General features: G+C 45.7%; 1 protein-coding gene across 1 annotated transcript in view; it reads left to right on the top strand.

The window, feature by feature from the left end:
- Window positions 1–4,357: 4,357 nt before the first annotated feature.
- Window positions 4,358–14,594, top strand: part of LOC101947352 (zinc finger protein 3-like) — a 33,236-nt gene continuing 22,999 nt past the window's right edge. The window contains exons 1-3 of the mRNA XM_065553213.1: window positions 4,358–4,493; window positions 12,567–12,624; window positions 13,284–13,410. Coding sequence (XP_065409285.1) covers window positions 12,583–12,624; window positions 13,284–13,410 — 169 coding nt within the window. The 5' untranslated portion in view covers window positions 4,358–4,493; window positions 12,567–12,582. The remainder of the gene's footprint in view (window positions 4,494–12,566; window positions 12,625–13,283; window positions 13,411–14,594) is intronic.

Here is a 14,594-nt window from a genome sequence, read left to right as displayed (position 1 = left end):
AAAGAGATTACTCAACGATAGACAGAGTCACTTCCTCCCTTTGGCTGTAAGTCCAGCTCCACTCTCCTTAGATTTGATGTTCCTGTGGCTCTACCTCTTTGCACCCAGTTTATCCACAAGCGAGATTTCCTCATGTAGCGGGCCCTCGCTTTTCCATTAGACACCTTTGAACTGTATTCGTCAATAGACATTCAAACAGTCATTCTCTGTGTTCATTTACTTTGGGTCCTTAGTGGGTGGGCTTCTTGTTTACGGTTTTCATCTAACACAGCTTTTTGATCAATTCCCTTTTTCACCAACTATATTTCCTTTCAGTTTTTGCCCTTGATACTCTCTCTCTCTCTCTCTCTGGTACATCTGTAGATTTTATTTCCCTCTCATTCCCTTCTCTAATGGTGTCTGCTCACATTCACAGTTCTATTTTTTTTCTGCTTCTCCTGACTTGAAATCTTCCCTATTTTTCTTCTTTCCTCTTTTTCACTTCCCAGTTACCTACTTCTAGTCTCCAGTTCTTCTTCTATTTTATCACCTCCCTCACCTCCTACCCCAGCATTGGTTCATCTGCTAGCTCAACATCTCCATTCTTCTCTTCCCTCCCTCTTCGCTCACAGCTTTTTCCAACTGCCACCTTTGGGCGGATTGTGAATCCCCTCTCACCGGCTGTCTCTCTCCCTGGGAACACCATTCTATGCTGCTGCCTCACAGCCACAGCAGGCGCTAGTGCCAGTGTCAGAAACAGCTACCCATTGGAAGTAGCTCCTGGCAGCAGTTTCTGGCAGTATGCGTATCAGGTAGGGCTTGTGATTAATGTGCATAAGTCTTGTCAAGTAGTGTCAGGCTAAGCAGTTTTAGGCCTCAATCTTCTGGAAGTTGTAAGAAGCGAGTACAGTTGAATCCTGCAAGCATAAGCATAATCTAGCTAGGAAGCTTTATAGACTAAAAAGGAAACTCTGTAAAGGTAGATACAGACTTGTGGTTACTATGATCTGCAACCAAATACCTCTTTAAGCTAACTCAAGCATTTTTTAGTCTAGAAAATTGACCACAATTAGCCGCATAGCGTAGAGATGAGAAGAGCACAGGTGCACAGTTCATAAATTCAAAACAACCGCAAATACCACACTGAAACATTTGGCCACCTTCATTGGTTGACCTGTTTTGAAACACGGCCAGCAAATACCGTATAAAAGAGGTGCAAAGACGCAAGTGTGTGTTGACCTAAAAGAGATCACTCTTTGTCAGGTTCACATACACCCCCTGAACCAAAGGGACTTGCGCTTCACTGACTATCTGTGCCTGGCCAATGCAGGAAATGATCAACTGAAGGTAATGTATCTTTGGAAAAAGGCAGGGTAAGGCTTTGGAGTGAAGAGGTCTGGTTGTGCTCGAGCTAGTTAATCTTAAGTCTGTATTAATACTATAGTTTAATTATATTAGTAAATTGGTTAAGTTGTTTAAAAATAGTAGTAGTCAATAGTTAATCAATATATAGTAACTGTATATGTTTTGTGCCTTGCTGGAAGCAGGTACAGCGCTGGTGAAGCTAGTAATTTATCAACCATAATAGCTTTACAAGTCGCTGTGCCTGTCTTCACTATAAGATCAATAAAAGTTTATAAGTTGTTATATAAGGTTATAGGTAGGTTAAGGTTAGTAAAATATAGTTAATCAATGTATTAGTATTGCATATAGAATTGTATTTGTTGAGGGTGGTTACAGTACATGTGAAGTTGCTACGGAATCAGTAATAGTAGCGTTGCATGTGCTTGTGACTATTTTCAGTATTATTTACCTTTTATATGTGCACTTATAGGAATAGGTAGTTAATGCATAATATTACTTGTACTTGTGCTTGTCTCTAGTATAACTTGCCATTTGTATTAATCTTCACTCAGTGCTGGTCTTTAATTCTGTTTTTCTTATTCTGTCTATGTTGCCATTATGGTCATAAGTCATTAAAAATCTTTCTTGAGGAATAATTAGTTGTTTAGTTTCTCTTTTGCGGACACTACTCAACCTCATTACATCTGGGTTGGGTGGTGGGAACTAGCGATCACCCAGATCCCCACTAGGGCCCTGACGTGAGCCCCCCTAGGGCTCTGACGTGTGCCTCCTCCTTCCATTAATCTCCACAGGGCTGTCAAGCAATTAAAAAAAATAATTGCGATTAATTGCGCTGTTAAACAACAATAGAATACCATTTATTTAAAATATTTTTGGATGTTTACTACATTTTAAAATATATGAATTTCAAATACAACACAGAATACAAAGTGTACAGTGCTCACTTTATATTTATTTTTTATTACAAATATTTGCACTGTAAAAAACAAATAAAAATATTTTTCAACTCACCTCATACAAGTACTGTAGTGCAATCTCTTTATCATGAAAGTTGAACTTACCAATGTAGAATTATGTACCAAAAAAACTGCATTCAAAAATAAAACAACGTAAAACTTTAGAGCCTACAAGTCCACTCAGTCCTACTTCTTGGGCAGCTAATCACTCAGACAAACAAGGCTGGTTATAATTTGCAGGAGATAATGCTGCCTGCTTCTTGTTTACAATGAGTGAGAACAGGCATTCACATGGCACTATTGTATCTGGCGTTGCAAGATATTTATGTGCCAGATGCACTAAAGATTCATATGTCCCCTCGTGCTTCAACCACCATTCCAGAGGACATGCTTCCATGCTGATGACGGGTTCAACTTAATAATGATACAAAGCAGTCCAGACTGATGCATGTTCATTTTCATCATCTGAGTCAGATGCTACCAGCAGAAGGTTCATTTTCTTTTTTGGTGGTTTGGGTTCTGTAGTTTCCAAATCAGAGTGTTGCTCTTTCAAGACTTCTAAAAGCATGCTCCACACCTCATCCCTCTCCGATATTGGATGACATTTCAGATTCTTAATCCTTGAGTTGAATGCTGTAGCTATTTTTAGAAATCTCACATCGGTACCTTCTTTGCATTTTGTCAAATCTGCTGTGAAAGTGTTCTTAAAACTAATATATGCTGGGTCATCATCTAAGACTGCTATAACACGAAATATATGCAGAATGCAGGTAAAACAGAGCAGGAGACATACAATTCTCCCCCCAATGAATACAGTCACAAATATAATTGATGCATTATTTTTTTAACGAGCATCATCAGCATAGAAGCATGTCCTCTGGAATGGTGGCCGAAGCACGGAAGGGGCATAAGAATGTTTATCATGTCTGGCATGTAAATACCTTGCAACGCTGGCTACAAAAGTGCCATACGAACGCCTGTTCTCACTTTCAGGTGACATTGTAAATAAGAAGCAGGCTGCAGTATCTCCCATCAATGTAAACAAACTTGTTTGTCTTAGCAACTGGCAGAATAAGAAGTAAGACTGAATGGATTTGTAGGCTCTAAAGTTTTGCACTGTTTTGTTTTTGAGTGCAGTTATGTAACGAAAAAAAATCTGCATTTGTAAGTTACACTTTGACAATAAAGAGATTGTGCTTCAGTACTTGTATGAGGTGAATTGAAAAATACTATTTCTTTTGTTTATCATTTTTACAGTGCATATATTTGTAATAAAAAATAATAATATAAAGTGAGCACTGTGCACTTTGTATTCTGTGTTGTAATTGAAATCAATATTGAAAATGTAGAAAAACATCCAAAAATATTTAATAAATTTCAATTGGTATTTTATTGTTATAAGTGCAATTAATGATGATTAATTCTTTTGAGTTAATTGCGTGAGTTAACTGGGATTAATTGACAGCCCTAGTATCAGGGTTTGTGTGCTTCGCTATCAGAATGAGCTGCCCTCCCAGCTTTCTCCCATGGGTAGCTCATTCTGACGGGTGGGGTTGCTGTAAGGTCTAACTCTGAAGTATGCATACCCCTGACAGGCTTCTTTAAATAATTTTATAAGATACAGTATAGATACACCAGCATATACCTGTATATTTCAACCTTAATTCAAAACCCAGCCCATATATTAATTTAAAGATAGGCGCATAGAGACTAGTTTTATAGTTTATGGCTACTTGCAGCTTGGATCCCTCCTGCACGATCTCCTTAATTGTGCCCTTTTTTTAGTCTTGCGCCTCCAGACGGAGAGAGCCCCGCCCCCTGCCCAGTCAGTACTGCTGCATCCGGGTTGGTGCTGACGGCGCAGGAAGCGGCTGCAGCAGCTGAGAGCAGGGGCGGGTCACTGGGAGGAGGGAGGCCGGAACCGGGGAGGACAAAGGCCAGATCGATACTGTGCAACCCCGCCCAGGCTCAGCACGGGACGCTGCTGCCTTCGTGTGATCTGGGAGCCCGAGCTGAGCCACTGCTGCTTCCCCGGGTCCTCCTGTCCTTTCCCTGCTGCCTCCTGTGCCCAGCCTGCGGTGAGGGGGGAGTTTCTCCAGCGGGAACCAGCCCCGGGCTCTGCCGACCCCAGCCCCTGTGCCGGAGACTCCAGGTGAGAGAGGCCTCGGGGACAGCGCTGGGAGCGGCAGGAAGGTGAGTCTCTAGCTCTGAGGCACTCGGAGCTCGCAACCGGGGATCTTCTTCTCGGTAACTGTTAGTGCCCTTGCGGGCAGGGTCGGAGCTGGGTTAGCCTCAGCGAAGCTGCTTCCCTGGTTCTGCACCTAGCTCCTGTCCGGGTCTGCAGGGCCATTAAAGTGGGGAGGATCGGGGCGGGGAAAGAGAGTGGGCCCCAGTGGGTTTGGAAGGGAGGAAAATAAGCCAGCGATGGGGGGACGGGAGAGAGAGGACGCAATGGAATAAACTGAGCTCTCTCCGCAGGCAGGAAGTGCCCGGGGAGAACAGCAGGTGATGGGGGAAGGGCTCCTCTGTTCTCTCCCCCGCCCTTATCAAGTATGGCTGTAACCTCCATGCAGATCCCCCTGCTCTCGAACGACTAGGGTGACTAGATGTCCCGATTTTATAGGGACAGTCCCAATATTCAGGGCTTTGTCTTGTATAGGCTCTTATTACCCCCTATCCCGTCATGATTTTTCACACTGGCTATCTGGTCACCCTATGCATGACTGATCCTTTAGCAGGGGTGAAAGTGCCTCCAGACTTACCGGTAAGGGCTGGGGCCAACTCTGGCCCCTGGAAGGGGCAGGGGCTTGGGTGGAAGGGGTGGGGCTGGGGGTCAGCATCCCCCAGCTAGCCCTTCCAGGCTGCCTGACCCGCATGGCCCAGGGCTCCAGTTGCAATTTAAAGGGGCCGTGGTAGTGGCGTCCAGAGCCCTGGGCCCTTTTAAATCACCGGCCCCGGGAAAGCTGCTCCCTTTGCCCCCCCCCACCCCCATCGTGGCCAAGGGGGGGCAAAAGGGGGAGGGACATTAAAGTGCTGCCGGGTACTTTGTGGTGGCAGCACTTTAATGTTGCTGCCCGCCCCCCATTGGTACGGTACAGACCCTACCAGCAGGGCTGCCAATGGGGGAGGCAAAAGGGGCAGAGACATTAAAACACTGCCGCAGCAGCACTTTTAATATGGGCTGCATATGGGCAGGTGCAGGTTCTTACCAGAACGCTGTACTGGGCCCGTACCGTCTCACTTTCACCCCTGCCCTTTAGCCAATGTTGCCCCATTTTCTCTCTCCTCCTCAAATGTCAGTTTAAATTCTCACCTGAGTTGAGCTGTTTTTCCACCCATTTTATCTGCGGCACTTTGCCCTCGCTTAAGTGGAAAATTGTTGCCCTGAGTCATTCCCCAAATGGGAAGGGGGTTGGTGAGTAGTGGTGGGGAGAGCCTGAGACACGCTGCCTCTGGGGTGGGGAGAGGGTGGCCAGTTTTTGCCATTAACAGGGCATGGAAGGGACACAGCAATGGAAGGCAGGAGCAAGTTTCTCCAATGGAGTATCTGCTCTGAGCTGCTGCCCCTCCCCGCTATCCACCCCCCACCTTCCCCTATCTTTGTCCCCCTCCCCAGGGCCAGGGAGCCTGCCTGCTCCACACCCATCTCCAAAGCAACTTTGCAAAGGGTCCTGCTGCCTAGGTGAATGGTGGTGAGAAACCACTACTTTTTCTGTGGTTATTGAACATCCATACACAGTCCTCTCAAACTTTCCCTCTAATTATTAAATATCCCCCAGAGCTTGGTGCTTTCCTCTCCTATTATCAGATATTTAGTTTTTAACCCTTTTTCTCCCCAATTCTCAAAGACTAAGATAAAAGTACCCTAAACTCTGCCCCATTTTCTCTCTCATTACACTGCTCTACAGCCAAAATGCTTCTGAAATAAATGTAGTCAAACTTTACTAATTCTGGGTCACTGAGAACGAAAATGATGCTTAAAATTGTTGATTGGCTCTAGTTTTCAAGATACGCTATTGGGTCAGTATATACGACCCTTAACTTGGGAATGGCGGAGGATAAGTGAGTTATAAAGGGAAGGGATCTCAATTTAAACCAGAAATTACTAAAATACATCTTTGACTGGATCTATGAATAAATCTGACTGGGTTTGGACAGTACTTGCTTTTTAGGCAAAACAATGAATGATGCAATCTGAAGTTGGTATTGCGTCATACACGATATGAATTGCATCATGTTATTCCTAGAAGTCATGGATGATGCAATCATAACGAAGCTTACATCACTCTGCTGAACAAATTGCCCTATATCAGCTCTAGAAATCATACAGTGTCGTACTCTTATTTGTCAGTGTTTGATTTTGCAAAGGGACACATTTCTGTTTAGCCAAAGTGAGCAGAGATGCCTCGTACTTGTGTGAACAGTGCAGATAACTTCTGCTATGTTTGTGGTGAAGTGACTTTTGCATCACAAAAGCACAGTATCACCACTATGGTTAAGAAAGCCTATCACCTTTATTTTGGCTGCAAAATTGGAGATCAGGACAAGAGGTGGGCCCCACACATATGCTGCAACACTTGTGCAACAAATCTTCGCCAGTGGTTGAACAGGAAAAGGAAATCTATACCTTTTGCAGTGCCAATGATTTGGAGAGAGCCAACAGATCATAGCAGCAATTGTTACTTCTGCATGGTGCCTCCAGTTGGGAAAGGTGTGTCAAAGAAGAAAAAGTGGACTGTGCATTATCCAAACATTCCATCAGCTATATGCCCAGTATCCCACGGAGAAGGACTGCCGGTTCCTGATGCACCAGAATCATTCTCACTTGAGTCAGACAGGGAAGAGGATGAAACTTCTGGTCCTGAACCATCAATGTCACAGGACCCACATTTTCTCCCATCCGCCTCCTCTGAACCACACCTCATAACACAAGGTGAACTGAATGACCTTGTCAGGGATTTGGAACTACCCAAGAGTAAGGCAGAGCTGTTGGGCTCCAGACTGCAGTAGTGGAATCTCCTGGCAGGTGATGTTAGGGTTTCCATGTTCCGTGACTGTCAAAAGGATCTTGTCCCATTCTTCTTCATGGAAGGTGATCTTGTAGCCTGCAACAACATCGATGGTGTGATGGCAGCCCTCAACATCGTTCACGATCCAGATGAGTGGAGACTGTTCATTGATTCATCAAAGACGAGTCTTAAAGCTGTTTTACTGCATAATGGCAATGTTTTGCCATCAATTACAGTTGGTCATGCAGTCCATATGAAGGAAACCTATGACAACATGAAACCATTTTTGAGGTGCATAAACTATGACCAACATCAGTGGCAGTTTTGTGGCGATTTGAGGTTGTTGCTCTCTTGCTTGGTCTGCAGACTGGATACACAAAGTACTGCTGTTTTCTCTGCGAATGGGATAGTCGTGCAAGAGATTTCCACTACATCGAGAAAGATTGGCCACTCCGACAGTCATTGGAGCCTGGGAGGAAAAGTGTTCAGCATCCAGCACTTGTTGAATCAAGGAAGATTTTGTTACCACCCTTACACATCAAGCTGGGTCTGATGAAGAACTTTGTCAAGGCCATTGACAAAACACAAGCAGCTTTCAAGTACCTCCGTGGAAAATTTCCAAGGTTAAGTGAAGCTAAGATAAAGGAAGGTGTCTTTGTTGGTCCTCAGATTCGTGAACTTCTTCGAGATGATGCATTTGACCATGCTCTGCGTGGCAAGGAAAAGACGGCATGGAAAGCCTTCCAGTTAGTGGCAATAAATTTTCTCAGAAACAACAAGGCAGACAACTACAGGTTGTTGGTGGAAAATCTCCTCAAGGCATACAAAAGCCTTGGTTGCAACATGTCACTAAAGATACCTTTTTTGCATTCTCATCTAGATATTTTTTTTTCCACCGAACAGCGGAGCAGTGAGCGACGAGCACTGCGAGCGATTTCACCAGGACATTGCAACAATGGAGAAACGCTATCAGGGCAAATGAAGCCCATCAATGCTTGCAGACTATTGCTGGACAGTGACAAGAGATGCTCCATTTAATGAATACAAGAGACAAGCCAAGAAGCGCTGAGTAGACACTGAATAGGACTAAACTATGTACATAATAGTTTTTTGCCTTTTGTTTCATAATAAATTTTATTTATATAACCCTTTTGCTGATTTTTAAAGTGTTACATAAACAGCACAGGTGAAATATTATCATGTAAAGCAACCATAAACACATGAAAAGACGTAGGTTTACAATTTATGATTAAAACTCTATCTACACAATATACATAGACATAAAATGTAAAAACTTAAATATCTTAGAAACAGTAGCCAATCAGTTGTTTTAATTGTCATATTTGAATTCAGCACATCAAAATACATAATAAATAGCACATTTTATCTCTGAAGCAGATGACTTCTCAAAAATTATAGACCAGTGTTATCTATTACTAATGTATTATGCTCTGAGATTATCCTGTCTCTAATTACAAAATGTTAACATAAAATCTGTTTTTGCTCTTTCCTTTCACTCTTGATTATTGATATAAAATCCCTGGAACTGTTTCCCCTTTTCTCTCTTATCAAATATTGATAAGAAATTCACTCAGATTTTACCTCTTTACCTATTATCAACTATAGATATAAATACTTCACATCCTCCTACTTTCCTTTCTAACTTATGAAGATTGATCCAAAATTCCTCAGAGTTCCACCCTTTTCTCTTTAATTACTGAAAACTGATATCAAATCTCAGTCAGCCATTTCCACTAATTATCAATCAGGCTACAATTTAGTCACAGGTATTTTTAGTAAAAGTCATGGACAGGTCATGGGCAATACACAAAAATTCACGGGCCTTTGACCTGTCCATGACTTTTACTAAAAATACCCATGACTAAATCTTAAGGGGGTCGCTGCTGCGGGGTGTGTGTGGAGGGGTGCTGGGGTTGCTGCTGGGGGATGGTTGCCCCAGAGGGCTGTTGCTGGCGGGGGCCAGGGCCAGCCATAACAACAGCTGCCAGTGGCCGCCGGCAGCAGCTGCCCTGGGCACCGCCGCCGGAGGCCACCTGGGGAAGCAGCTACTCCAGCCGCCTGGGGACTTCCTCTGGAGGCTGCTGGCAGCGACTGCACTGGCCGCCCAGGCACCGCTGCTGGCAGCGTCTGCACGGGCACCACTGCTGGGGGGCTGCCCAGGGAAGTGGCTACTCCAGCTGCCTGGGGACCGCTGCTCAGGCAGTCTTTGCGGCCAGCCGCACTGGCCGCTTCTCGGGCGGTCCTCAGGGCTAGAGCCTGAGCAGTGGCCGGTGTGGCTGGCCCCGGGGCCACTCCAGCAGTGGCTGGTGTGGCTGGCTGTGGGGCCGCTGGAGCAGCTGGCTGCAGAGCTGCTTCACCAGCAGCCGGTGTAGCTGTCCCCAGAGCCAGCTGCTTGAGCTGACTAACTCTATGACCAGAAGTATCTCCATCCCCCATGTGGGATTGCTTCCCCCAGCTCTGAGGTGCAGCCATCTCTGAGGTTGGTCAGTGGCCATTATTTTCCAGGGACAGGCCAGGAAATGTCTTAAATATGTTGGCTCCTCCATGCCGTCCTTCTGTTAAGGAAGTATCACACAGTGCTCCTAGCTGCCTGTGTGAATGGCCGTCGGGCGGGAGGTGGTAACTTTCTATCCATTTACCAAACACTAATGTGAAATCACCACAGATTTTGCTTTTCTCCCTCCGTCAAAACTGCAAGAACTTCTGGTTTTGGATGGAAACTGTTGTTCAGAGCCCTTCTCTCGGATGTGGGGAGGGAGGAAGTTGGGAAAGGGGTTACCCGGTGTCACAGCTACTCGCTGTGCTGCACTGCCCAACCCATTTGCATTGTCTCTTCCAATATACACCCGGGCTGTTCCTTTTTCCCCATGTACATCTTGAAACTTTATATTCCCAGCACTGCAGAATATAGTACAGGCATGTGCCAGGAGGAACCTTCCACCCAGCCCACTCTATTACACCCCACTCTCACTGAGCTTCCTGGTACATCCTGTCCCTCCCAATTATATAGTCTTCCCCTTATTGTGCTAATCGCCTCGTTAGCCAATGATCTCACTATAACAGGTTAATTGTCTCTGGTTAAGCCAGTAATTTTCTTTTGTGAGGCAATTATCTGAGAGACCAGGGTGCTATAGCTAGCCCTCCACAGGCCCCATGCAGTGATCTGCCTAAAAGGGGTCTGGCCTCCTCCCTTCTGAGCTTTGCTCCTGGTCTCATTGAGACCAATATTAATCTGGAGTCATGGCAAGGAAGCACAAGGAGTGACTCCAGATTAAAATAGGGGCAAATGAGATCCACATCCTCCCTGTGGGGAGGTGATTCCATAAGCTGCTCTCACCAGAAAGCTCTGGTTTTTGATAAAGAAGGAAAGGCTGCTCCATAAGCAAGTTAAAGTAGTATGGGCTGGATGAATGGACTATAAGGTGGATAGGAAGCTGGCTAGACCATTGGGCTCAACAGGTAGTGATCAATGGCTCCATGTCTAGTTGACCGCCGGTATCAAGCGGAGTGCCCCAGGGGTTGGTCCTGGGGCCGTTCTTGTTCAATATCTTCATTAATAATCTGGAAGATGGCATGGATTGCACCCTCAGCAAGTTTGCAGATGACACTAAACTGGGAGGAGTGGTAGATCTGCTGGAGGGTAAGGATAGGATACAGAGAGACTTAGACAAATTAGAGGATTGGGCCAAAAGAAATCTAATATTGTCCTTGTTGAACAAGTGCGGAGTCCTGCACTTAGGACAGAAGAATCCCATGCACTGCTACAGACTAGGGTCCGAGTGGCTAGACAGCAGTTCTGCAGAAAAGGACCTAGGGGTTACAGTGGACGAAAAGCTGGATATGAGTCATAGAATATCAGGGTTGGAAGGGACCTCAGGAGGTCATCTAGTTCAACCCCCTGCTCAAAGCAGGACCAATCCCCAGACAGATTTTTACCCCAGTTCCCCATATGGCCCCCTCAAGGATTGAACTCACAACTCTGGAGTTAGCAGGCCAATGCTCAAACCACTGAGCTATCCCTCCCTCCTCAGTAGTGTGCCCTTGTTGCCAAGAAGGCTAACGGCATTTTGGGCTGTATAAGTAGGAGCATTGCCAGCAGATCGAGGGACATGATCATTCCCCTCTATTCGGCATTGGTGAGGCCTCATCTGGAGTACTGGGTCCAGTTTTGGGCCCCACACTTCAAGGAGGATGTGGAAAAATTGGGAAAAGTCCAGCGGAGGGCAACAAAAATGATTAGGGGGCTGGAGCACATGAGTTACGAGGAGAGGCTGAGGGAACTGGGATTATTTAGTCTCCAGAAGAGGAGAATGAGGGGGGATTTGATAGCTGCTTTCAACTACCTGAAAAGGGGTTCCAAAGAGGATGGCTCTAGACTGTTCTCAGTGGTAGCAGATGACAGAACAAAGAGTAATGGTCTCAAGTTGCAATGGGGGAGGTTTAGGTTGGATATTAGGAAAAACTGTTTTCACTAGGAGGGTGGTGAAGCACTGGAATGGGTTACCTTTAGGGAGGTGGTGGAATCTCCTTCCTTAGAGGTTTTTAAGGCCTGGCTTGACAAAGCCCTGGCTGGGATGACTTAGTTGGGGATTGGTCCTGCTTTGAGCAGGGGGTTGCACTAGATGACCTCCTGAAGTCCCTGCCAACCCTGATATTCTATGATACTATATAGCCAGTTATTACCCAATTTTTCCTTCCTAAAAGTAGTACTTTGCATGGGGCTTTACTGAAATTCATGTTGTTGATTTCAAACAAATTCTCTAATTTGTAAAGGTCATTTTGAATTCTAATCCCATCCTCTGAATTGCTTGCAACCCCCTCCCAGCTTGGTGTCATCCACAAATTTTATAATCATACTCGCCACTCCTTTATCTAAGTCTTTAATGAAAATATTGAATAGTGCCACACAGGACAGATGCCTGTGGGACCCACTAGATATGACCTTCTAATTTGGCAGCGAACCATTGATAATAACTCTTTGAATACAGTCTTTCAACTAGTTATGCACCCACCTTATAGTAATTTCACATTTTCCTGGTTTTCTTCTGAGAATGTTACATGAGACTGTCAAAAGTCACCCGTGCATGGCAGAGTCTAGAACATTTGTCTACATGGAAAGAGCCTGGGGGAATTGAGGGGAACTTGATGTGAAATTGGCTAAAGGCAGTTCTGGAATCTCCCTAGCTGCCCTTCTTTCCCTGACAGGCTGCAGAATAACATCCACGTTTTCCTCCAGATCGTCTCATCCTCCCATGGAACACGGAAAAGAAATGGCTGCTGACGAGCCAGTCCAGGTAGGGATTTTCAGGGAGATACGGGAGGAAGAGGGACAGTAAATATTTAGGAGGTGGGAACTTCTTGGGGGTTTGGTCTAGAAAGGAACAGGAACAAGGTGTGACAAACCTGCTGGGACTAGTTTACCTTGGGCCTATATTCTAGAAACAGACCCATGGGGGCCAGAGATGGAAATTACCTCTTTTGTGGAACAGGAAACAACCCCCCTGGACAGGGCTGGGAAAACTTACCAGATTTCCAGTGCTGGAGCATGAACCTACCAGCCATAGGCTGTTAGGAGATATGAAGTTGGCACCCACCAGTGAGGCTAAGAGGAGATGCCCCATCCCCTCATATCCAGCTGTGGGAAATGGGGAGGATGTTGGGATTCGTACCATGAGGCTGTCCTTAGAGCCCCCAGCAGGATCCATCTCCTGTATGCTCTGGCTAGTAGGTGTGTGATGAATGTGAAGACCCTGCCCTCTCTGTCTGCTGGGAGGAACAAGGGGCTCTCTCTTTCTCTCCTCACCCTGATACCTCCTGGGGGTGGGGACTATAGTGACTGTACCTCCCAGAGCTTCCATTTTCCTGGCCCTGCTCACCCCCCCTCCCCCCCCCCGTGACTAGGGGGCTGTCTCTGGGGCAGCAGGTACTGAGTGGGGGGTTCTTGCTCTTTCAGGGGCTGGTGACCTTCGAGGAGGTGGCTGTGTATTTCACCAAGGAGGAGTGGGCTCTGCTGGACCCTGCTCAGAGAGCCCTCTACAGAGACGTCATGCAGGAGAATTATGAGAACGTGACGTCGATGGGTAAGGATTCCTGTCCCCTTGGTTATTAGAAGGGGAAATGAAGAGTTACCCCTACAGTGCAACCTCAGCTCTGCTCTGTTTCAGCAACGTGCCAGTAACACACATGCTAACGCTCTGCCCTCCCAGCTACAAAACACTTTGGGAACAGAGCACATGACAGGATAGCACAAAGTCTAACATCTTCTCTTTGCTAAGGGAAAACTTGGGTTCATTTTCATTGTAGCAGACAGAAGCTACCTACCTCAGTTAAACACTGAGCCTACTGCACACAAAGCATCTCAAACTAGCAAAATGTTACCACCCCTTTGCCCTTGCACTCAGGATTCCTTCTGAGTCATTGCCTTCACTTACTCCTCACTAAGCCCTGATGACAGTTAACATGTATGGTACCAGACTGCTGACAATCACCATGGCAAGAACATAGCTTGTGTGCCTTTACTGACACAACCTACAATAGTCAGCACTGAAATGAGGCAAACTTGGTATGTCAAGAGTCACATGCACCTCTCTTCATATCAGTCACAGCTCTGCCAAGGGATCCAACTAATCCCTCTTTTAATTACAGCTACAGCTGAAACAGTGCACACAGCTGGAATGCATGCAGATAAATACTGGTGTTCAACTCTGTGGAGCACAACACAGATAATATGTTCTCCCAGTCCTTCCTTGTATCTATTGTAGATTGATAGATTTTGGGGGGAGAGATAGCTCAGTGGTTTGAGCATTGGCCTGCTAAACCCAGGGGTGTGAGTTCAATCCTTGAGGGGGCCACTTAGGGATCTGGGGCAAAATCAGTACTTGGTCCTGCTAGTGAAGGCAGGGGGCTGGATGGACTTGATGACCTTTTGAGGTCCCTTCCAGTTCTATGAGATAGGTATATCTCTCTCTCTCTCATATATATATATATAAAGGACAGGAGGGTCCTTATTAGGTCATCTAGTCTGACCTCCTGTGTAACAGACCACAGAATTTCATCCAGTTGCTATTGTATTGCTGAATACCTTGTGTTTGATTAAATCATCTTCCTGAAAGGCAGCCAGTCTTGGTCTGAAGACTTCAAGAGACAAAGGGTCCTCTACTTCCCTCTGTAGTTTATTAAGATTTGTACCACCTTTCCTGAACTATTCTCCGTGGCTATTGAAGCTCTAGGCCAGGAGTCCCCAACGTGGTGCCCGCGGGCGCTA

This window comes from Chrysemys picta, chromosome 7 (assembly GCF_011386835.1).
Source record: "Chrysemys picta bellii isolate R12L10 chromosome 7, ASM1138683v2, whole genome shotgun sequence".
Taxonomy (NCBI): Eukaryota; Metazoa; Chordata; order Testudines; family Emydidae; genus Chrysemys; species Chrysemys picta.
Note: the sequence above shows the minus strand (reverse complement) of the source record. Positions and strands in the feature narration are given on the sequence as shown.